The following is a 25451-nucleotide window of genomic DNA, read 5'->3' as shown; positions in this document are numbered from 1 at the left end:
AGTGAAACATGGACGATAAATAGTTTGGAAAGGAAGAGAACAGAAGCTTTTGAAATGTGGTGCTACAGAAGAATGCTGAAGATTAGATAGGTAGATCATGTAACTAATGAGGAGGTATTGAATAGGATGGGGGAGAGGAGAAGTTTGTGGCACAACTTGGCTAGAAGAAGGGATCGATTGATGGGACATGTTCTGAGGCATCAAGGGATCACCAATTTAGCATTGGAGGGCAGTGTGGAGGGTAAAAATTGTAGAGGGAGACCAAGAGATGAGTACACCAAGCAGATTCAGAAGGATGTAGGTTGCAGTAGGTACTGGGAGATGAAGAAGCTTGCACAGGATAGAGTAGCATGGAGAGCTGCATCAAACCACTCTCAGGACTGAAGACCACAACAACAACAACAACATTGCTAAGATTGTTCTAAAAGATATTTTCAAGTCCTGGATCCTACTTACATATAGGTACCTGTTTAGAAAGTATGTTGTTTATTAAAGTTAACAACAATAAATGATCCTTTTTCTTGTGGGCATAAAGTAAACCTGTCCCCTCACCAGGTTTAATACCAAAGTGAACAATATGTCGCAAATGTCATACATGTTTTCACTTTCAACTTTATTTTTTAAACAACATTCAGAAATGTCACAACTGCCACTTGCTTTTTTGTGGAAGGCTTTGCTATTATTGGTGGGTTAGAAAGTGAATCAAATTATCTTTGAAGTTCCATAGACTGATACTTTTAGCAGAAAGCCAAAATGTGATTAAAAAAATAAATGAGTAAGCTTATGTGGGCTTATGATTTGGTGTCTCCTTTAAGTGACATTTATCATAAGATCATGACCAGAAACAGCACTGTAATAGTTCGAGCAGAAGACAACACTTTCTCCAGATACTTCCAGTATCCTCCAGATACTTCCAGTGTTGCCAGACCATACCAATTGCTGGACTTAGAATTCTGAAGTAGGACGAATTTGATTGGCCTCTTACATTAATGACTTTGACTTAGATTTCAGACAGCTAAATGGCAGGCAGGTTCTTCTCAGCAGAGCATTTCCCCACAACTGCACAGGATTAGAAGAATTTTGAGAAAAGATGTGATTAGGAGTGCTGTAGATCAGTAGTTCCCAAATTGTCCTACTTGGCACCTTGGGATGCCGTAGCTGTGCTGAAGGGGTGCCACAAAAATATTCCATCGGACACCTTCTGCAATGGTACCTTCTACAGAGCAGATGAATGAAATCTATTGACTTATGTTTGCAATACATCATAAGGTAGATGCCATGTGTGATTCTGATTTACATGATAACAAATAGGTGTGTAATGAAAACATTTGCCCCATTCCTGTGTTTCGCTTACCTGTGTATGACATTCCAATTAGAGCAAGAAGAAGGAAAACACAAATATGCTAAACATGTTGCAAAAACAGAATTTTTGGTGTGAAACTAGTGTATTTCTGTGATGTGTGTGAATTCTTAGGAAACAAGCACATTTTAAAATTAACTAAAAAGATTTCAGCATTGGAAAGAATGTTTTTCCATGTTGTGCCAGTTTGAAATCTCCAATTAAATTTATTTATCTTGCAATATAAAACATATTTTTGAAGATCACTTGTCACAAATTGTCCGAAAAAACACTTTCAGACATACGGTATTGATGAAATTTGCATGGATTCAGAATGTGTTTATAGAGCCAGCACTCCATTTGAATGTACCATTTTGGAAGAGGAAAATCTTACTAAGTTTTCTTGAGACAGTTCATTGAAGACAAAATTTAGCAGCAGGAGCTTCATTAATTTTGGATAACAATAAAAGATGTTCCACTGTTCAGTGATAAGGCTCAATAAAAATTAATTAAATTTGCAACACCCAACTTGTGTGAAACTGCATTTTGGTGCTCCCTATAATAAAGAGTAAATATTGTACCAAATTTACTGTTGAACAGGAACTGGTGATAGCAATATCTAGGTTGATTCCAATTTTAAGAAATTGTCTAGTGAACAACGAGGACACCCATCCCAGTAATTATGTCAATAATAAATCTTTACAGTATTTTGTATGTGAATTTAAAATAGTGTTTAGTTTATTACGTTATTTGTAAAACTAACCTAACCACCTCAGTTGTGCATTTCAATTGCATTAGGTAGACAAGTGATTTGATTAAGGGTGCTATTGAAAAAAATTGATGTACTAAGGGAGCATTGAACCAAAAATGTTTCAAACCTCTGTTGTAGATAATGAAAGCAACAACCAGCTTCTGAAAGATCATAATATAGTTCCACACTTACACTTGCATAGAATTCAACTTTGTTTTAGATATACTAAATTTTTGTATGCATCATTGTGCAAACTATCTTAGGTTTATTTTCTATCATTTCTAGGTGGCAACAATTGTGGAAGACTTGGAGCAGCATCTTGCAAAGCTGTTTCCAGATTGTCGAGCTGAGTTATTTGGTTCTGCAGTGACAGGGTTAACGCTACCAGGAGATGCCATTGACATATCAATATGCGATGGACCACGTCGTGAGTTTGTTGCCAAATTGTTTCATTACTGGTACAGTACTTATGATTGCAGAAATCCTGAAATTAATACGAAGGCAGTATCAGTATGAGAGGTTTAAATTTTACTGGAGAAGCAGAAATACAAGTAAAAAATAACTGCCTCTGTAAAGTTAACAAAGAAAATATTTGAAAAATTATTGTCAAAACATATATATATATATATATATATATATATATATATATATATATATATATATATATATATATATATATATATATATATATATATATAATAGAGGGAAACATTCCACGTGGGAAAAATATATTTAAAAAGAAAGATGATGAGACTTACCCAACAAAAGCGCTGGCAGGTCGATAGACACACAAATAAACACAAACATACACACAAAACTCTAGCTTTCGCAACCAACGGTTGCCTCGTCAGGAAAGAGGGAAGGAGAAGGAAAGACAAAAGGATTGGGTTTTAAGGGAGAGGGTAAGGAGTCATTCCTATCCCGGGAGCAGAAAGACTTACCTTAGGGGGAAAAAAGGACAGGTTTACACTCGCACACACACACATATCCATCCACACATACACAGACACAAGCAGACATTTGTACAAATGACGTTAAAACCTGTGGGAAGCGGCTAAAAATGATCGATGATGTGAGAAAAACGGAAATGGAAATAAAGCAAAATCACCCTCTCCTAACCTTCCAGGAATTTCTGACTTCCAGCCTTGCCTCTCAATCCTTCTTAAAAAACCTTAATCCTACTCCCAACATCACCACTGCTGAAGCCCAGGCTATCCGTGATCTGAAGGCTGACCAATCCATCGTCATTCTTCCGGCGGACAAGGGTTCCACGACTGTGGTACTTGATCGTCGGGAGTACGTGGCTGAGGGACTGTGTCAGCTTTCAGACAACACTACTTACAAAGTTTGCCATGGTAATCCCATTCCTGATGTCCAGGCGGAGCTTCTAGGAATCCTCAGCACCTTAGGCCCCCTACAAAACCTTTCACCTGACTCCATCAACCTCCTGACCCCACCAACACCCCGCACCCCTACCTTCTACCTTCTTCCCAAAATTCACAAACCCAATCATCCCGGCCGTCCCATTGTAGCTGGTTACCAAGCCCCCACAGAACGCATCTCTGCCTACGTAGATCAACACCTTCAACCCATTACATGCAGTCTCCCATCCTTCATCAAAGACACCAACCACTTTCTCGAACGCCTGGAATCCCTACCCAGTCTCTTACCCCCGGAAACCATCCTTGTAACCATTGATGCCACTTCCTTATACACAAATATTCCGCATGTCCAGGGCCTCGCTGCGATGGAGCACTTCCTTTCACGCCGATCACCTGCCGCCCTACCTATAACCTCTTTCCTCATTACCTTAGCCTCATTACCTGACCCACAACTTCTTCACTTTTGAAGGCCAGACATACCAACTATTAAAGGGAACAGCCATGGGTACCAGGATGGCCCCCTCGTACGCCAACCTATTCATGGGTCGCTTAGAGGAAGCCTTCTTGGTTACCCAGGCCTGCCAACCCAAAGTTTGGTACAGATTTATTGATGACATTTTCATGATCTGGACTCACAGTGAAGAAGAACTCCAGAATTTCCTCTCCAACCTCAACTCCTTTGGTTCCATCAGATTCACCTGGTCCTACTCTAAATCCCATGCCACTTTCCTTGACGTTGACCTCCACCTGTCCAATGGCCAGCTTCACACGTCCGTCCACATCAAACCCACCAACAAGCAACAGTACCTCCATTATGACAGCTGCCACCCATTCCACATCAAACGGTCCCTTCCCTACAGCCTAGGTCTTCGTGGCAAACGAATCTGCTCTAGTCCGGAATCCTTGAATCATTACACCAACAACCTGAAAACAGCTTTTGCATCCCGTAACTACCCTCCCGACCTGGTACAGAAGCAAATAACCAGAGCCACTTCCTCATCTCCTCAAACCCGGAACCTTCCACAGAAGAACCCCAAAAGTGCCCCACTTGTGACAGGATACTTTCCGGGACTGGATCAGATTCTGAATGTGACTCTCCAGCAGGGATACGACTTCCTCAAATCCTGCCCTGAAATGAGATCCATCCTTCATGAAATCCTCCCCACTCCACCAAGAGTGTCTTTCCGCCGTCCACCTAACCTTCGTAACCTCTTAGTTCATCCCCATGAAATCCCCAAACCACCTTCCCTACCCTCTGGCTCCTACCCCTGTAACCGCCCCCGGTGTAAAACCTGTCCCATGCACCCTCCCACCACCACCTATTCCAGTCCTGTAACCCGGAAGGTGTACACGATCAAAGGCAGAGCCACGTGTGAAAGCACCCACGTGATTTACCAACTGACCTGCCTACACTGTGAAGCGTTCTATGTGGGAATGACCAGCAACAAACTGTCCATTCGCATGAATGGACACAGGCAGACAGTGTTTGTTGGTAATGAGGATCACCCTGTGGCTAAACATGCCTTGGTGCACGGCCAGCACATCTTGGCACAGTGTTACACCGTCCGGGTTATCTGGATACTTCCCACTAACACCAACCTGTCTGAACTCCGGAGATGGGAACTTGCCCTTCAGCATATCCTCTCTTCTCGCTATCCGCCAGGCCTCAATCTCCGCTAATTTCTAATTTAAATCTGCCGCCGCTCATACCTCACCTGTCTTTCAACATCATCTTTGCCTCTGTACTTCCGTCTCGACTGACATCTCTGCCCAAACTCTTTGCCTTTACAAATGTCTGCTTGTGTCTGTGTATATGCGGATGGAAATGTGTGTGTGTGTGCGAGTGTATACCTGTCCTTTTTCCCCCTAAGGTAAGTCTTTCCGCTCCCGGGATTGGAATGACTCCTTACCCTCTCCCTTAAAACCCATATCCTTTTGTCTTTCCTTCTCCTTCCCTCTTTCCTGACGAGGCAACCGTTGGTTGCGAAAGCTAGATTTTTGTGTGTATGTTTGTGTTTGTTTGTGTGTCTATCGACCTGCCAGCGCTTTTGTTTGGTAAGTCTCATCATCTTTCTTTTTAAATATATTTTTCCCACGTGGAATGTTTCCCTCTATTATATATATATATATATATATAAAAACAAAGATGATGTGACTTACCAAATGAAAGTGCTGGCAGGTCGACAGACACACAAACGAACACAAACATACACACAGAATTCAAGCTTTCGCAACAAACTGTTGCCTCATCAGGAAAGAGGGAAGGAGAGGGAAAGACGAAAGGATGTGGGTTTTAAGGGAGAGGGTAAGGAGTCATTCCAGTCCCGGGAGCGGAAAGACTTACCTTAGGGGGAAAAAAGGACGGGTATACTCTCTCTCTCTCTCTCTCTCTCTCTCTCTCTCTCTCTCTCTCTCTCTCTCTCTCTCTCTCTCTCTCTCTCGCGCGCGCACACACACACATATATATCCATCCACACATATACAGACACAAGCAGACATATTTAAAGACCAATATGTCTGCTTGTGTCTGTATATGTGTGGATGGATATGTGTGTGTGTGTGCGAGTGTATACCCGTCCTTTTTTCCCCCTAAGGTAAGTCTTTCCGCTACCGGGACTGGAATGACTCCATACCCTCTCCCTTAAAACCCACATCCTTTCGTCTTTCCCTCTCCTTCCCTCTTTCCTGATGAGGCAACAGTTTGTTGCGAAAGCTTGAATTTTGTGTGTATGTTTGTGTTCGTTTGTGTGTCTGTCGACTTACCAGCACTTTCATTTGGTAAGTCACATCATCTTTGTTTTTAGATATATGGTTGAAGGGATTTAGGGAAAGAAATCCATTGACATTTCAGAAAATTGTAATGAGTGTTCATATGGAACATTGAAATTGGATGGCTCTAAACAGAGTTATTCAAGGTCAGACAGCTCTCATTATATGACTTTATGTAGTTAGTTATGAACATTTCATAATATCCTGTGTGAAGTGTTTTTTGAATTTATTGTTTCTGCTGTTGTTTTAGGAAGAAGTGTGTCACTGCTGGGGAGTAAAGAATCTGTTACTAACATTCGCAAACTTTTGCTGAATTTTCCGTACAAGTTTGCAAATATTGGTGAAATACCAGATGCAAGTGAACCTGTGATAAGATTCCTCCATAGGTCTACTCACATTTTGTGCAATTTGGTTGTAAATGACCCTGAAGGTCCTAGATCTAGTCGCCAGTTGCGTTGGGTGCTGTGCCTGGATGAACGAATACGTCTAATTATTGTATTCATAAAATATTGGGCAAAATCTCTTAAACTGATTAGTAATGCAAAGTAAGTAAATTTTCATTTTTTTCCAATTTCTGTCAAACTGCTTTTATTTTTTTAGAAAACATCTCTGAAATAGACTTAATTTTTTGCAGATATAATGTCTTTAAGATGCTGGAAAGAAATGGTAGTACTTGACTGTAGTAATGCATGCTATTACTGTAATGTAATGAATCATCTTTCTCTGTAGAGTGTGTAGATTGTGTTTATTATATATTGGAAATTAAATTAAATTGTGTAATGGATTGAAATTCAAACTCAGATTCCCACTGTGTTCTTTTGCAAATTCTGCAAAGCTAGTAACAACGGAAAGTGTCTAATGTGAATCTTTTGGTTTGAAAGCTGAAGGACACCATCTCCAGAGCTTTATGAAAGAGAATAGAGGGAATGAATGTTGAAAAATACTCCCAGAGACGGAGAAAAGAATAACTCTTAAGTCACTACAAGAATAATTAAGGGGCACTTTAGGAAATGAATGCTAAACAGTGATAGTACTTCAAAAATCAGTTCGTGTTGTGAATCAATAATGTACTAATACTATTCACAACTGGTGTGTCATTATATCCATACTGAAAATTCTGTTTGTTATTGCTTTGCTGATGGAAGTTAATTGATCAGAAATTAAGAGCTATAAGTGTTAAAATTGGTGATTTGCAGAGAAAGAATCCACAAGATGGAGAAATCAGCTGAAGATGGTTGATTAGGGATGTAAATAAAGAGAATGAAAGATAGAAACAGTCACAAATGGTTTGTCTGAAGGTGAAAGAATCCAAAACTTTCAAGAAGAGATTGTTTCAATTGGATGAAGAAAGCAAGACTTGTTTTTTATGTTTGACAGGGAAATTGCTGGAGTCTTTGAACCAGCAGTTGTTAGGTAAATGCACATTTTCTGTGCCATATTGTGTTTGTTAGTTATGCATACAAGAGGTGTTCAATAAGTAATGCAATACTTTTGTTTTTGCCCCTGCTGCCAATTTTGGTTGAAAAAAATGTGAAATCTAGGAATATTCCCACTTCATCCCCTGTAGTTCCATGATGATGTTCAGACAGATGGAGGCAGTACACATAGCCTTCAGAATGGCATACATAATGGAAGTGCGTTCAAGCAGAGAATACAATTGAGTTTCTTTCGGCAGAAAACTAGAGCATTGGATATATCCATAGGCACTTGCAGAATGTTTGTGGAAACCTGGTGGTGAACAAAATCATGGCGAGCCATTGGTTGAGGCATTAGTCTCCGTCCCAACGAGGTTTCACAAACCTGTCCCATCTCCCATGTGCTGGCCCGCCACACACAGCTGTCTCTCATGCAGTGTTGGAATGTTCTGACACACTCATTCGAGGTGATTGACAGATCACAGTCAAACAACACACTGCACAACTGAGCTTCAAATCGGAACTTCCGAACGAACTGAGGCATAAAAGAACCTTAACAGTTAATATGAGCAACAGTGAAAAATGGCACTTGTCATTACTCAAACAAAATTAGAAGGGCAAAATGAGGAATTAAGTAAAGAAAATGAGCATTTGTGTAAAGGATTAGATAACGCCAATGCACCAGATGCCCTGGAAAGAATTCACTGTCTGAAATCAGAAATAGCAGATCTCAAATCAGAAAATCAAAGGTTAAGAACAGAAATCAAGTGAACTCCACTGTCCTTTGCAGCAGTTGCAGCTGCTTGCTCAGGCTTCAAAACCAAATAGCAGAGTTTAAGAATGCATACAGCAAACCAAATCAAAACAGTTGAGTGTTCTCTTCATCAACTCAGAAAACAATTCAGATGCCAAGACCTTACATGAAACAATCGCTAAAACAATAAATCCCACACAAGATGGAGTAAAAATAAAAGCAATTAGATCCACAGCAAACACAGTCGTCTTAGAAACAAAAACACAAGCAGACAAAAGAAAAATCGTAGAAAAGATAGCCAAACTAAAAGATATTAGATGTGAAGAGCCAAGGAAATCTTGACCTCTCCTTGCAGTATATCAGGTCGCAACTACTCTTAACTGATCAGGACTTACTGGAGGGACTATATGAGATCAACTTAAGTGAACATAAATCTAAGGAAGAGTTCTATCAGGAAGTCAAAATAAACAATGTAGCAAAAGATAGATTGCTATTTACTGCAAAGAAGACATGTCATGTCGCAGACAGGCACAGTTAAAGACACTTACATAAAGCTTTTATCCACAGCCTTCGTCAGTAAAAGAGACACACACACCATCAACACACACAAGCAAGAACACCTCATGCGCACACAACCACCAATTCCAACATCTCTAGCCAGAAGTTCAAAACAGGCCCAAAAGGTAAACGAACAGTTAATAGCGTCCTGGAAGTCACTCAAAGGGTTTGTTTTGTAGTGCTGCAAAGGGAAAGAGTTTGCATTCAGTTTGAGTCCTTATTCATCAAAGATTTTGTGGCCGTTCAGAAATACTTCAATTGCTGGGGCCTAGGTCACCCACCAAAACATTATGATAAAGAACCAGTCTGTGGATAATGTGCGAAGCCAGGCTACAAAAAGTCAGAATGCCAAGAGAAAGCAATAGTTTGACATATCTCATGCAAATATAGAAACAGGACATGTGATAAGGCAGGGAAGCTGACTCTCCTGCCTACAAGCAGTTGCACAAGAGGCATATAGTGTGCACTGAATATGACATTACCAACAATGTTCATTAACATGTAGTACAAATACAACAGTCAGACACTGAAGCCATCCTTAAATACAGTATAGGTATGCAAAGAAACAACGCATGCAAGCACAAACATAAGTCTCCATCAACTAAAATGTGGGATTGGCAGTGTGCAGTCGCTTGGCGACAACGTGTGTACAGCACAATTAACAGTTCTTGAAACGAAAGATCTTACCTTGCTGCAAATGTGTGACATAATACAGCAAAGATATTTTAACATCAGTGATTACGTAGACAATGTGTGTGCAGGGAGCTGTTGGCTACAATGTAGGAAGGCAGATAAAACACGAGATATTCCAGTGGGCAATCTTCCAGACTGGACTTCTGCTATGAGTGGAAGTGCTGGAAGAGGATGTTTTCTACAAGTGTAGTGGGGAATGATACAAAACAATCAGGAAACAAACACAAAAGGATGCCCTTGGGCAACTCAGTGATACCAACACATATTCATCTCACAACACCAAAAAACAATGAACAGACAGATGTATTGACACACCAGTAGAAGAAACACAAAAAGATACAACACTTGTTAACAGTTCACTATGTCAAAACACATCATTAAAATTACATTCTGACTATGACTTTAGCAAATGCAGATCATACATAGAGTCCGTACGTTTTTAATATGGTGGCAGAACACACAGCACAGACACACAGGGAAATAGCCACAAAGAAAACACTCGGTTGCCAAATAACCTCAAGATAGGCAAACAAAATTCCAAAAACAGAGATACTGAAAGTCCAATGCTAAATACAATCTACCTGATAATAAGTTAAAAATACTTCATCCACACACGATTCCCAGTCTACACAAACAATAGAGGAAGACAAATGTCAGGATGTTTCATAGGACACACACAGAAACCCCAAACAACACAATAATAATGTAGTTGATTATGATAATTTGGAGATTAACTTACACACAAGTAGATTAGAAAATGGGGAAATTTTCCAGACTTTTCTGCATCTGGTGATACACGTCAATCACAGGGAAGGGCCAAAAATATCTTTCCCTACAACAGAGCAGACTGACAGAAAGATGATATTTTGGTTAGGGCACCTGACAACCAACCACCATGAGCTCTACAGACTCTTAGGACAAGCATGTGCATGAAGAGATGGAGGTTTAAACATAGATAAAGTTTATAAGGACTTAGTCAGGGCACATGGTTGCATTTATTACGACCCTAAAGAGACAACACCTAAGAGCTATGCCTTTACTAGATACCTCATGCTGTGAAAATTTTACAACTAAACTACTTCAGTTGGAGTGGAACTGGGTAGACTTCTGAATGGAGTACAGGCAGATGTAATCTGTCCCCAAGGGCCATGTATTCATGGCGGGAGAGTTCAGGCCTTCCCAAATATCTCATAACAATTACTGGGACCCAAAATGCAATTATAATAGGGAACATAAATTATGTAGTGGCAAAAATAACACAACTTTGTTCTGAACATGTAGCCACAGCTGAAATTACGCATGAATGAGAATCTTGGATTATCACATCCATGTATCCACAGTATTCATATGACATAGAGCCTTTTAGTGACCAAATAAGGGATATAGCACAATTTTCTGTGGACAAAAGATTACTTATATTTAGTGACATGAAGCACGGTCGACTCTATTGCACGCAAACAGAGCAGGCACTGGGGGACAAATGTTAGTTGACATAATAAATGAATATAGCCTCTTTGTTCCAAACAAAGCAGGACAGTCACCTACATACTGCAACAGTGCAGGAGGATCCAGCAACATTGACATCTCACTAGCAGATACAACAGTCTATAATGTAAATCAGCAAATGGAAAGTACTAGAAAATTTTACACACAATGACAACAATACCATACTCATACAAACAGACACAAACACACAAACTTCACATCTACAAAAATGACGTCTTCTTCTAAACGAAGCTGACTGGCAAAAATTAAAGAACATAGTTGAAAAATTTTCTGTCCATACAGTCGGTGGTAGCTATACAAAGGTCACATTCTGATGGACCTGCTTCAAAAAGTAGAACAATTAGCTATCCCAGAGACTAATTGTGCACCGAACTTGAAACTGCCCTGGTCCACTGAGTTAACAGAACTAAGGAAAGGCACTAGAGACAAAAGAATACATTACAAAAAATCAAAAACAGCACAAGAGAGGGAGCTAAGACTGTAACTACACTATGATGCAAAGCAAAAATATTAAAACAAATTATACAAGACCAGACAGGATCACTGGAACGATTTTGTCAAAATTCAGCTCCAAAACAATACATGGGAGGTACCATTTAAACTTCTAACAGATAAGGTTAAGACGCCGACAGTACTGTCAACTCTAGGTGCACAGATGTCACTACTACAAGAGGCTGGAAATGTACAGCAGAGTAGCTACTGAACAAGCTTCTCCCTGATGACAAAAAGGCGAATGACAAGCAACATCACACAACTTTACAAAGACAAATGGAGGACATCTACACAAATGGCCCCTTACTGCCCCATTTGCCCAAGAAGCGATATTCTTAGCAATAAGACAATTAGGAATAAAATCACTCTCAGCCCAGATGGCATACACCCAGAATCACTAGAAAATGCTGTTGCACTGGTCACCTTCTTTCTAAGAGTTACTGAATGAAGCACTACTCAAATTAGGGCCCCTGCCATGTGAAAAACAACGAACATAGTAATTTTAAAAAATCAGAGGATTGGAACTCAACAGACCCAGAGACTTACAGGCTCATCTGCCCCTTGAGCACTTTGGCTCAGGTGCAGGAGAGGCTCCTGTGTAATCAACTACATTCACACAGGACACTGTTCAGCATTAGTCCATATCAGTATAGTTTTATACCAAAAAGTTCGGTGGATGGTGCAGTTAATTGTGCACTGGAAATAATACAGTACACACAAGAAAAATACCCCATGCTAAACTCAACTCACTACAGACTACCATAGCAGACATTGTGAATGTATCATACAGCTCTGTTTGAATCTATAATGTGTTTCACAGCAATAGATGTAGCAGGTGCCTTCAACAGTCTCTCATGGCCTGCCTTGTTTGCAAGGCTATGAGAGATGCAGACATCAACAGTTTTATGCAATAGCTTACTTGACTACTGCAAAAAGATGGTGGTGCAATGGCAAGCGGGAACACGAAAGGTTATCAAGAAAATAACAAAAGGATGCCCGCAAGGCTCAATCTGTGGGCCAATTTTCTGGGATAGATGATACGGTGATGGGTACAGTAGCCTACACAGACGATTTGGTAGTAGTAATAACTGCAAACTCAAGAATGTCACTCAAAAGCAAGGCTGCACAACTCCTTATAAAAATAAGTGATTGGTGCAGCCATAACAAGCTCACAGTTGTGGCAAACAAGACAGTATATTTACTGATCAAGGGAGCCTTGGAGAGAAACCCCACCATTAGGCTGAACAACACTAGTATACGGAGGAAAATAACGAATGACTAACATTCAATGAGCACGTAATACTTACAGCTGAAAAAGCAACAAGACCAATGCACAAACTTGCCATGCTAAATTCAACTCACTACAGACTACCATAGCAGACATTGTGAATGTATCATACAGCTCTGTATGAATATATGTGTTTCACAGGAAATACCTGGGCACATCAGTTTTCACTTGTGACCCAAAAAACCATTGTGAGGTGTGGACAAAGAGGTGTATTGCTCAGAATGTCAGGGGCATTTGGTACTACATCTGCAGAAGTCATATGCATTGTACTGGAAACGTACCCTATTTACATAACTATTAGACACAGAGCAGCAGCATACTGGCTTAAAAGGGGAAGACTGTGTAAGGCATATGAGATAACAAGGGAGCATGAGCATATTACAGAAGAACAGCAATTAAATCTCTGGAAGGTTGAGACGTGGCAAAAAAAAATGGGAAATATTTGACAAGGACTGTCAGGTTTTCTCCTCCTTCTGGGACATCCAGAAACAGTTGAGGCTCAGACGTGTTGACCTAAGTCATGTTATGGTATGCTTCCTGACAATCCAGGCCTCTTACCCTACACACCTGCCCTGCTTTGGCCTTAGCCAGAGTGATATGTGTGTATATGGGCAACATGGATCCCCCGAACACACAACACCAAAATGTGGCACGCTCACATACATAAGGCTGACATCAGAAATTGAAGATGTAAGTCAAGCTTTAAGAGACCCTGATGACTGGAACGTGCTTAACTGCACCACTGATGAAATATCAAAAGTGTTACGCAAGACTTAGTAGCAGCAACAAGCATATTACAAGATCACAACCCAAAACACACCCTACACCCTACACCAGAACATGATGCATGGGACAATAAACACCAATATGGAAACTGATGAACATATACACACAGGTGATGACATGAACACTCCAAGTTACTAGATACATATACAGGGTAGTAGCATAACATACTATTGCAACAACACTACAAGTAATACAAACATGGAATTTAGAAACAAATTAGTAATATAAATAAACAACAAATTTGTGAAACGTGTAAGATGCAAACTGTAAAACAGTGAACTTTATAAAATTGTGCATAAACATACATATGCAGTATAATAAGACGTAAATACACAAACACAAGCGCACAACATAGATAAGATGTGCCCTTGGGGAAGACGAGGCTCGAGGTCATCTCCCGAGACTCCTCTCATGCTTATGGCACAGTTAATTGGAGGAAGCAATTGTAGTAATAAAGAGTACTGTCATACCTTCCTTATACACAGATCACTTAAGAGTTAATAGTACAAAGTACATAGATGTAGTAGTAACCATAATAGAATATACTAATTCAGGTGAGACGGGCGCAAAGATCTCACCCCCCCCCCCCCCCCCCCCCGCGCACACACACACACACACACACACACACACACACACACACACACACACACACTTGAAATAGCTAGGTAAAGAGATCTTTCTTTTGCTATCTGAATCTTCCCTTTCATGTATTTTTTCTTCTTAAGAATATAGCCAATTTTTCCATTTGTACATTGTGTTTTTTCTTTTGTTTTGTTTTTAATTATATAAAAAAACTAGAAAACTACTAAAAATCTGAAAATTGTCTAGTTTGTAGTACTAAACAACCCACTATAGCTACAAAGGTGGTGGGTCACACTGTAGTGTTAATAAATAAATAAATTATGCACAAGTGGATACCTCTGTTAGTCATGCTGATACACTTGTCCACCAATTGAGGTACTCGTACATGTGTGCCCACTGGGTTCCTCGCCACGTGATGGTCCTTCATAGTTCTTTTATAATATTCCATCTGTACATAATTGCTTGTGCATTACAAGGCTGATTGTGACAGTTTTTTGTCGAACATGTAAAACACATGGTTTCATCACTTTGAACTGGAAACAAAACAACAATCAATAGAGTGGCGCTACACCACCTCTCCTCCAAAGAAAATTTTCAAAAAGCCACACCGTCGTTTGATAAAGTCATGGCAACAGTCTTCTGGGACTCGTGCAACAATCAACTCAGAAGTGTACTGTGCTTCCCTTAGGAAATTGAAGAAACACTGTCACTTATTCATCACCCCAGAAATGCAAACAAACTCCTCCTCCTTGACAACACAAGACATGACACAAGCCTCTGCATCCGGGAGATCACAAAACATCATTAGGCTGTTCTTCCTTGTCCAGATCACCAATCTGCCAACTTCCATCTGTGTGGCCCATTGAAGGATCACTCTGTGGGAAGCAGTACATGGATGATGGGGAGGTTATTGGTGCAGCAAGACGTTGGCTCTGATGTCAACCAGTAGAGTGGTACCATGTGTGCATACAGACTCTCTCAGTAAGGTGGCATAAGCCCATCACATTGAGTGATGATTATGCTGAAAAATAGGGTTGTGTATCCAAAAGAGTGGGGAATAATATGAGGCACTGGAATCCTGAATAAAATCATCTTGCTTTCAGAAAAGTGTTGCATTACTTATTGAACTAAAAGCACAGAAAATAAACATTTTAAAATTGTAATTATGTTAACAAGTGTCGAGCATTAATCAAAATGAAAAGTTCATTTTACACCAGTGTGTTTGCTGTAATGAAATAACTTGACAGATTAAATAGATTGTTGCATTTGGCCTTGAACTCAGGAGGTGCTTTAGCTCGTGTTCAGTCAGCAAAGGTCTGAGATTTCTTTTCTGATTTTCTTAAAATAAATCTTCCAAGGGTAAAACTCAAGATATGAATTGAGTGAGCATTAGTTCAAGGACTAAAACTAGTGTTAAGTGGAGTATTACAGTGTTAGAGATAAATGATATTAAGAGTCACAGACATCAAAATAGTAAGAAAATAAACATTTCTGTTGTGTTAGTGGTTTTGTTATGTAGCTGCTTTAAAAACTAAGATAAATCTGCAGACATGTTACTGTGAACTCTTTTGGGACAAGGTTGCACATCTTGAAAGAAGACAGTTCCACATCTATAATTCTTTCAGACTGTAACAATATTATGAAAAGGAAAGTTGCTACTCACTATATAGCGGAGACTCTGAGTCGCGATAGGCACAACAAAAAGACTGTGACAAAATAAGTTTTCGGCCAACAAAGCTTTTGTCAAAAAATACCGTATTTACTCGAATCTAAGCCGCACTTTTTTTCCGGTTTTTGTAATCCAAAAAGCTGCCTGCTGCTTAGAATCGAGTGCAAAGCAAGTGGAAGTTCTGAAAAATGTTGGTAGGTGCCGCCACAACTAACTTCTGCCGTCGAATATATGTAGCGCTACACAGACATGGCGCCAAAACCTCCACGTCAGTAAATAAATTAAAAAAAAAAAAAAAGGAAGAAAAAAAGGTGGAGGACGAGCTTTTTTTTTCTCCGCCCCGAGTTTCGACCACTGCACTTTCATACATTATCCAACAAAGTAAATACAAATTCCGTATTGTTCATCTTCGAATGTAGCATCATTTCAATGTACTACGAAAATCCAACTGGCAAGACTGTTTGGGATGTTTGTCAATATGGCCAACTCTACTTTCTGAATTTTTTTTCCTACCTGTGAGAAGAGATGGTTGCTAATAGGAACCTGATGAAATGTGAATCACATGCAGTATTCTCTTCACCATAAGAATAATACGAATATAAATATTTTGTCATGTATTCTTTCGTGTTTGCTGCTATCTCATTTAAATCCTGTCTGCCTAATAAACTACGAAACTAGAGTGAGACAACAGCAAACGCGGAAGAATATGCGTATCGTGTCATGTTTATATTCGTATTATTCTTATGCCTAATACTGATACTGTCAGAAATGAAGCATGGCAACTGACTAGATTTTTAATTCTAAGATGACTAATTTCTGTGCAGAATTTGATGCACTAAAGAAGCGGCCGCAAAGATTTTCAAACGGAGAAACATTTTCGCCTAACTCTCGTTCAGAACATGTTCTATCATACGCAGTCTATTATTTGGTTCTTGTTGATCATTATCAAAGAAAGCAACAGTGTAAGTAACAACAAATAGCAGTCTCTTGCCACTGTTTCGCTAATGAGACGATTACTCTCTTTTTTTTTTTTTTTAATTGTAAGCGGCGTTAGCGCGCACAAAACAAAGCCATGCCACGAGCGGCGACAGGCCGTAAACACGCACTGTCAGAATGCGACAAACAATGCGTGACACAGTACAGTAATGCATTTTCAGCTTAGAGTGACGCAAACACCTATAACAAAGAAAACAGTACTTATCAGATCAAAGCAAAATAAGCAACCGATTCAAACCAGACGAAGCATGTGAAAAAGGAAGGGTACCCGTATAAATACGGACGGAGCGCCTGACGCGTAGCAACGGCTACCTGGTAAAGCTTAACTGCTAAGCTTACAACTCGAACCAAACTACTGTAGCTGTATCGTCATTCATTCGACCTAAATTGTCTCTCATATTACAATGTTTCGATATTACTTTGTTTCGATTTGGAGGTGCGGCCTAAAACTTTATTCTCCCCTTGAATTTCGAGTCTCAAATTTCCGGTGCGGCTTAGATTCGGGAATTTTTTTTTGCTTTATTTCGAGTCTCATTTTTCAGGTGCGGCTTAGATTCGAGTGTGGCTTAGATTCGAGTAAATACGGTAGGCGACACACACACACACACACACACACACACACACACACACACACACAAGACATGACTGCGATCTCGGGCAGCTGAAGCCACACTGCGAGCAGCGGCAGCAGTGCATGATGGGAGTGGCACCTGTGTGTGTGTGTGTGTGTGTGTGTGTGTGTGTGTGTGTAAGGAGGATGGGGTGCGGAAGGGGAAGGGATAGCAGGGTAGAAGTGAGGGACACTGAAAGTGCTACTGGGGAGCGTGCAGGGACAAGGTGGAGAGAGAGAGTAGGTCAGTTATGTGCAGTCAGGAGGTTAGACAGAGGGCAGGGGAGAGGTGTGTGTGGAGGGGGAGGGGGGTTTAACAGATAAGCAGAGAAGAAAAAAGACTGGGTGTGTTGGTGGAATGAGGACTGTGTAATCCTGGAATGTAAACAGGAAAGGGGTTGGATGGGTGAGGACAATGACTAATGAAGGTTGAGGCCAGGAGGGTTTCGGGAACGTAGGATATATTGCAGGGAGAGTTCCTATCTGCACAATTCAGAAAAGCTGGTGTTGGTGGGCAGTATCCATATGGCACAGGCTGTGAAGCAGTCATTGAAATGAAGCGTGTCATGTTGGGCAGTGTGCTCAGCAACAGGGTGGTCTACTTGTTCCTTGGCCACAGTTTGTCGGTGGCCATTCATGTGGACAGACAGCTTGTTGGTTGTCATGCCCACATAGAATGCAACAAAGTGGTTGCAGCTTAGCTTGTAGATCACGTGACTGCTTTCTCAGGTAGCCCTGCCTTTGATGGAATAGATAATGTTTGTGACAGGACTAGAGTAGGTGGTCGTGGGAGGATGTACGGGACGGGTCTTGCATCTAGGTGTATTGTAGGGATATGAGCCATGAGGTAAGGGGTTGGTAGCAGGCATTATGTAGGGGTGGATGGGTATATTGTGTAGGTTCGGCGGACGGTGCAATACCACTGTGGGAGGGGTGAGAAGGATAGTGGGCAGGACATTCCTCATTTCAAGGCATGACGAGGGGTAGTCAAAACCCTGATGGAGAATGTAATTCAGTTGCTCCAGTCCTGGGTGGTACTGAGTTATGAGGGGAATGCTCCTCTGTGGCCGGATGATGAGACTTTGGGAGGTGGTGGGAGACTGGAAAGATAAGGCATGGGGGATCGTTTTTGTACAAGGTTTGGAGGGTCTCACTGAAGCCTTCACAGACTGTAATTATCCTCCCAAAAGCTTATTCTGTGACAGTATTTTTGGCGTGTCTATCACGACTCAGTATCTCCGGTATATGGTGAATAGCCGGTATATGGTGAATAGCAACTTTCCTTTTCATAATATTGTTACATTCCATCCTTGATTTTACATTGTTTGAGTCTTTCAGACCACAACTTTTTGGTACCTGAAAATAGGCAATAAGGGAATGACACACAGAACAGTCAATTACTATCAGTTGATGTAAATGTCTTACAAAGGATGATTTTGCAAAATGGGGATAGATTGCAGGAAACAATCCCTGAGGGGATATGGAGTGTGAAAGGTCATGTAAATGTATGGCAGGAAATACACAGTGTGCCTGTATAGCACAATGCAATGTACAACATCCTGTGACAATGTGTTCAAAATGGCCGCATGGTCCTCTAAGCATACAAGAACATGACGCAACAGTGATTCATGCACATGTTCAGACTTGCCATCCTCCAACTGAATGGCATCATAGGCAATGTGAATGCACTGTTCTAGTGGCTGCACATTTGGGATGGCCCCTCACACAACTTCGTCCAGGTGTCTCCACAGGAAGAAATATAAAAAGGGTTGATATTTGGTGACCATGTGATCGGACTACCTCATCCAGTCTGTGAGCCAGTGTAGATATTAAGAAGCCTCTGCATGGAAATGGCAAAGTGAGCTGTAGTACCAGCACATAGTAGCCACATCGTCGTTAATACCACCCAAGGCGCAGGGAGCACAGGGCGCTCTGTAGCAAGCGCAGAGATATACCACGTCAGTGAGGCATTATGTATGGATGATTGGTCCTTGAAACAGTCGCCAGTAATCCTTGCCCACATAGTGAGGCTCAACTGGTGTTGATTTACTGCCACCTTACAGTGGGGATTCTGTATAGCCCTAATGTGGGTGTTGTGAAGGTTGACAATATCCAAACTTCATAAAGGTAGCCTTGTTCTCCAAAGCTGGGATGATTCCTTTGATAGGGCACAGCTGATTTCCTTCCCTAATCCAAGCTTGCTCTCCATCTTGACCTTGTTGATAGGACATTAAACACTAATCTCCTCCTCCTCCAAGTCATGTGTACATAGTGAGTGCAGCCACCTGTCATGGTTACCCATTCCTATGAATGAGTCTCTCTCTCACAGATGGAGAAATATTGTTGCAAACAATCGTACTGACTTCTTCCCTCTGTCGTTCGCCTGTCTGTATGTAAAGACCTTATTGATCTGTTCTTGGTTGGTACACAGTGCTGCAGAACCGGACCCACGTCCACACCTGAGAGTCGGCAACAGTCTTGAAGTGGATGTCACCTAGTACCAATGTGTGAGTGCAGTGCCATCATGGACAACATTAATGCCTCTTGAGCGTGGATCGAAAACCGTAGTACAAGTAGAACATTCCCACGTATCTGGTGTGTATGCTTTCAATAATTGAAACCTACACTCTCAGAGATCTTTTATCTCCACTTTCGAGATGATGTACCTCCCTTGGAACGCACTTCTGGCCATATGCCCATATGACTTTTTCTGCTACCTATCCTCTCAGGGATCATTTCCTGCAGTTTGCCCCCATACACCCAAATCACAACGTGTATGTGGTGCACAGTTGCAGATATTATACTGTGTGATTTTCTTTCATGAAAGGTTTTATATCTGGAAGAAATCTGGAGACACTAGAAGTTTTCTGATACATTATATAGAATGATGAGCCAAATATTTTGAATGCCCATTTTAAACTGCAAGATGTTTCTGGGAACAGTCTGGCCATAATTTATTGGTTATGAGCTACAGATTAAAACTGAAGAAAATGTAGAAAGGTAGGAAATTAAGATGATGGGACTTGTATAAATTGAAAGAAGCAGAAGTTGAGAGTTCCAGAGGGTGCATTGGGCAGTGATTGACTGAAACAGGGGAAAGGAATACAAAAGAAGACAAATGGGTAACTTTGAGAGATGAAATGGTGAATGATCAAATAGGCAAAAAGACAAGAACTAGTGAAATCCTTGAGTGACACCGGAGGTATTGAATATCTTTGGTGAAAGGAGAAAATATAAAAATGCAGCAAATGAAGTGGATGAAAAGTAATACAGATATCTAAAAATGAGAGCGACAGAAAGTGCAAAATGTCCAAGCAATAATGGTTAAACGACAAATGTGAGACTGTAGAATAATTCATGACTAGAGCTTTGATGGATTCAACCTATATGAACATTAAAAACACCTTTGGAGAGAAGAGAAACTGCTCTATAAATATCGAGAGCTCAGACAGCAAGTAAAAAAAAAAAGGGGGGGGGGGGAGTGGAAGGAATATATAGAAGGGCTATATGAGGGAAATGTGCTTGGAGGCAATTTATAGAAAGTAAAGAGGAACTAAATGAAGATGAGATGGGAGATAAGATAGTGTGAGAAGAATTTGACAGAGTACTGAAAGACCTAAATTAAAACCAAGCAATAGGGAAGCAATAATTGAGAAGGGAGAGAGAAAGGGTTGTAGTGTATCGCTGATGTTGTTTGATCTATATATTGAACTAGCAGTAAAGGAAACAAAGAAGAAATTTGGAAGTGATTGAAAGTTCAGGGAGAATAAATTAAAACTTTGAGGTTTGTGGACGACCTAGCAATTCTTTCAGAGACAGCAACGCAATTAATGGAATGGTATAATGTTTGAAAAGAAGGCGATGGGACATAAGTTGAATCAAATTGGTCAGTGGTGAGGGAATTAGATTAAGAAATGAGAAACTAAAAGTTGTACGTTAGTTATTCGTTTTGGGTAGCAGAATAATTGACGGTGGCAGAAATAGTGTGTTTATATACAATAGCAGGGTGGTCTACCTTTTGAGCACAATACAGCAATGATTCTGCATAGCATAGATTTGACAATTTTTTGGTAGGTTTCCGCAGGTATTTGGCACCAGATGTCTATGCACAAATAATGCAATTCCGTGTAAATTATGGTCCTATGGGTCCTATGGTTTGTGTGCGCACAGCTGGTGTGAAATAATATGCCAGGTGCATTCCATCAGTATCAGACAAGGTGAATTGGTGGCTCAGACATCAACATGAGTTCACTGTCGTGTATGTCAAACCTCTGTAGCATGATTCCGTACTTGTGACAGGGGTATTTATCCTGCTGGAGGAAGCTATCATTGATGTGGAAGACATAAAGCATGAAAGAGAGTTATCCATAGCTGTCATGATGCCTCTGATTAGCACCAAGGGTCCAATGGAAGCCTAGGGAATAATGCTACCTCCTTCAGCCTGCATCCTTGGCACAGTGGGTGTTTTGAGCAGCTGTTCGTGTAGATGATAGAGTGTTGAGAAATGACCAGCGACCCGGTGTAACAAGAAATGTGATTCATGCAACAGGCAGCATGTTTCCATTGCTACACAGTTCATTCTCAGCGATTCTGTACTCCCTGCAGTCATAATTGACAATGTGATTAGTTCAGCATGGGAAGACGTGTGGGTTGTCTGGTGCATAACCCCATGTTCAGCAGTGTGCGCTGAATGGCATGCTCTGAAACATTTGTGCCTGCATTGTCATGGTACTGTGACATCCAATCTGCCACAGATTGTTGCCCATCTTGCTTTACAAAGTGGGCAAGCCTCTGTCCTCCATGTTAAACACTTTGTCACCTACTTGTAGTTTCACCATATTCCAACTGCTTTCCACAGATGATCATGACAGTACCACAGTAACAGCTGACCAACTTTGCTGTGTCCGTTATGTTTATTTCCTGGCACTGGACTATAACAATCTACCCTTTTGTGGGAGCTACTTATGTTAGTGGATTTTCCCATTTGCAGACCTTACTGTCACTGTAAAGGTTTGCTATTTACCTCTGCTCCACTTATAAAGTTTACTTACCACATTACATACCCACAACATCACCAAATGATGTGGTCTTGTGGAGGGTAGCGACCCAGATCGCATAAGAAACAGACTGTTTGGTTACATTTGTGGCAACCTTGCCGAGCCGCAAGCAGCCCCAAGTCACTTTCCATTGGCTGGCACTATGAAGGACAGCTGTATCTGAATAGTGCTAGAGGATTGAGTCATCATGCTGAGTGCCTGTGAGCGTATTAACTGTGGAAGGAGCAGATGGAAAGTCCTGAATAAAAATGTTCAGATTTCCTGTCAGGGATGAAGAAAGATTATGGAAGTGGATTTTGGATTCAGATGAATGAATACATTAATTACGATTAAGAACTAATAAAAGAGCCTTACACACTTGATACTGTCTAAATTTTAAAACTTACATGTTGATACAACTCAGCAACTGGGCTTCCTGCACTCAGAAGCCATATGATACTTATGAATGAAATCATTGCTGCCATTTGACATTTACTTATTTATTTTTATTTTTTTTATTTATTTCAATATTGCAATTTCAGCTGTAGAGCCATTTTCAAGTGCAAGGTAATAGAAACCTATGAAACACATGGATAAAAAAGTGAAAGGCTTTATTTTATATTATTTCATAAACAGCACAGTTTAAGGAGCAGTCTTAATTGTGATTTTGAACTTGAAAATATCTCCACAGCAGAAATTGAGGGAATGATTTCAATTAAAAAGTATATTTTGACTCAGTGTGGCCAAGCGGTTCTAGGCGCTTCAGTCTGGAACCGCACGACCGCTACGGTCGCAGGTTCGAATCCTGCCTCGGGCGTGGATGTGTGTAATGTCCTTAGGTTAGTTAGGTTTAAGTAGTTCTAAGTTCTAGGGGACTGATGACCTCAGATGTTAAGTCCCATAGTGCTCAGAGCCATTTATATTTTGACTGTATCCCCTAGCCAAGTAAAAATCATCATATTGTATCATTTCCATGTTATAAAGCTTGGTTCGTACTACAGTGAACGTACGTGAACTAGTGTAACACGTCATTTACACCGAAGCGAATGTGTCTCAGACACTGCACTGCATTAATATTGAATGTCAGATGATGCAACAAAATCACATTTGGGATCAATTAAAATTTTGTGCTCATTAAATGAGTAGAAGTTAAAAATGAGCTATAAAATATGCAGTTGGAATCAAGTTGTGGAGAACATTCTGATGGAGAATTATAAATACACCACGATACCCAGGATTTTCATAAAAAGTAGACTGAATGTTTTCACTCTTTTTTTACTAATCTATGGCTAAATCTTCCAAACTGATCTTTTTTGTTCTTCCTGCATGAGCATTGAATAAACATAAATTTTACTCTGGAGTAAGTGCACTCTGTTGAGGACATTAAACGACCTTTTGGCAGTATATGTTATTAGTGCAATTGTTGTTCTCTCTTGTTTCTTCACAAAACATACCAGCTGCCGTCTGCTGAAATATTTTACACCCTGGAGTACAGAATGCAAGTAAAAATCCACAACTGGCTGTAGATCATAACAATAGCTTTGTATGATTTTCAGACATATGATGAATGTTACACATGATGATGCAACATCTAACTGGAAAGCTTGTGAAAATGTTTCTTCCTTCACCCGATAATCAGTAGAAAGGCTGCTTGGGGCTTCCTTGATAATTATAAAACTTGTAGAAAACATTTACATGGTTTCAAGCCATCTTGTTAGGCAACATGGTTTCAACTTTCTAAGAGTTCCTTTGCAAAACACCATGGTTTCAAGCTGCTCCTTTCTAAGAGTTCTTTTGCAAAACACCATGGTTTCAAGCTGCTCCTTTCTAAGAGTTCTTTTGCAGAAAATATTTTATGTACATCATCATTTAAATTTGCCCTATACTGGGATGCAGAGTTGCAGATAAGCATAACAAAAAGACTGTCAGAAAGTGAGCTTTTGGCCAACAAGATCTTCATCGAAAGTAGACAACATGTGCGCCCCCCCCCCTCCCACACACACACACACACACACACACACACACACAAACACACAATCACAGTCTAGCCTCAGCAGCCAGAGACTGTCGTCATGTGTGTGTGGTGTGAGTTGCATGTGCGCGTTGTCTATTGTCAAAGAAGGCCTTGTTGGCCAATAGCTCACTTTCTGACAGTCTTTTTGTTATGCCTGTCTGCAACTCAGCATCTCCGCTGTATGGTGATTAGCTACTACCCTTTTCATAGTATTGTTACATTCCATTCTGGATTTTCCATTGTTTGATTTCATCATTTAAATTGTGCTTCTAATTTCTGATGCATTAGTGATGTTACTGTTAATTGGCTCAACTGGTGGAAAGAGCAATGAAAATACATAGCTTTTGAGAATTTATCTGTGATCATATGTTGAAAACCTGTAACAGTACCGCCGTTTAAGAAACACCCGTCACACGCTAAGCCAATATGATCAGTCATCTCCAAGCACATATTTTCAGTGAATGGTAGAATAACATCTGTAATAGTACCTAAATCCAATTACCAGGCCCAATAAAACTTTAGAAATATTTCTTTTGTTTACAGGCAATGTCAACATCTTTAATGTATTCCAAGAGACAGCTGCTCTTTGCCACTGTCAGCAGTCTTATCAGCCAGTAACGAAAATGCTTAGTTGTCATTGATGTCATTTACAAAATGTTTTTGGTTTTTAGTGTCACAAATTATGATGAGATTGTTCTGCGCTCTGTGATATGTATATTTAAATTTTGCTTAATATATCCTTAGGTGATCAAGAATTGTATCTCTTGTGCCAATATGGAAACAAAGTAGCTGTTAAAAATTTACACCATCA

At 40.4% G+C, this 25451-nt stretch overlaps 1 protein-coding gene across 3 annotated transcripts in view; it reads left to right on the top strand.

Annotated features, from left to right (window-relative positions):
• LOC126190833 (speckle targeted PIP5K1A-regulated poly(A) polymerase-like) overlaps positions 1 to 25451 on the top strand; it is a 186270-nt gene that overhangs the window by 83837 nt on the left and 76982 nt on the right. For all 3 annotated transcript variants that reach the window (XM_049931410.1, XM_049931409.1, XM_049931408.1), the window contains 2 exons: positions 2376 to 2517; positions 6492 to 6786. In XM_049931410.1, the coding sequence (XP_049787367.1) occupies positions 2376 to 2517; positions 6492 to 6786 (437 nt within the window). The remainder of the gene's footprint in view (positions 1 to 2375; positions 2518 to 6491; positions 6787 to 25451) is intronic.

The sequence above is a fragment of the Schistocerca cancellata genome, chromosome 6 (assembly GCF_023864275.1).
Source record: "Schistocerca cancellata isolate TAMUIC-IGC-003103 chromosome 6, iqSchCanc2.1, whole genome shotgun sequence".
NCBI classification, from domain to species: Eukaryota; Metazoa; Arthropoda; class Insecta; order Orthoptera; family Acrididae; genus Schistocerca; species Schistocerca cancellata.
This window is presented reverse-complemented; position numbering and strand designations above follow the sequence as displayed.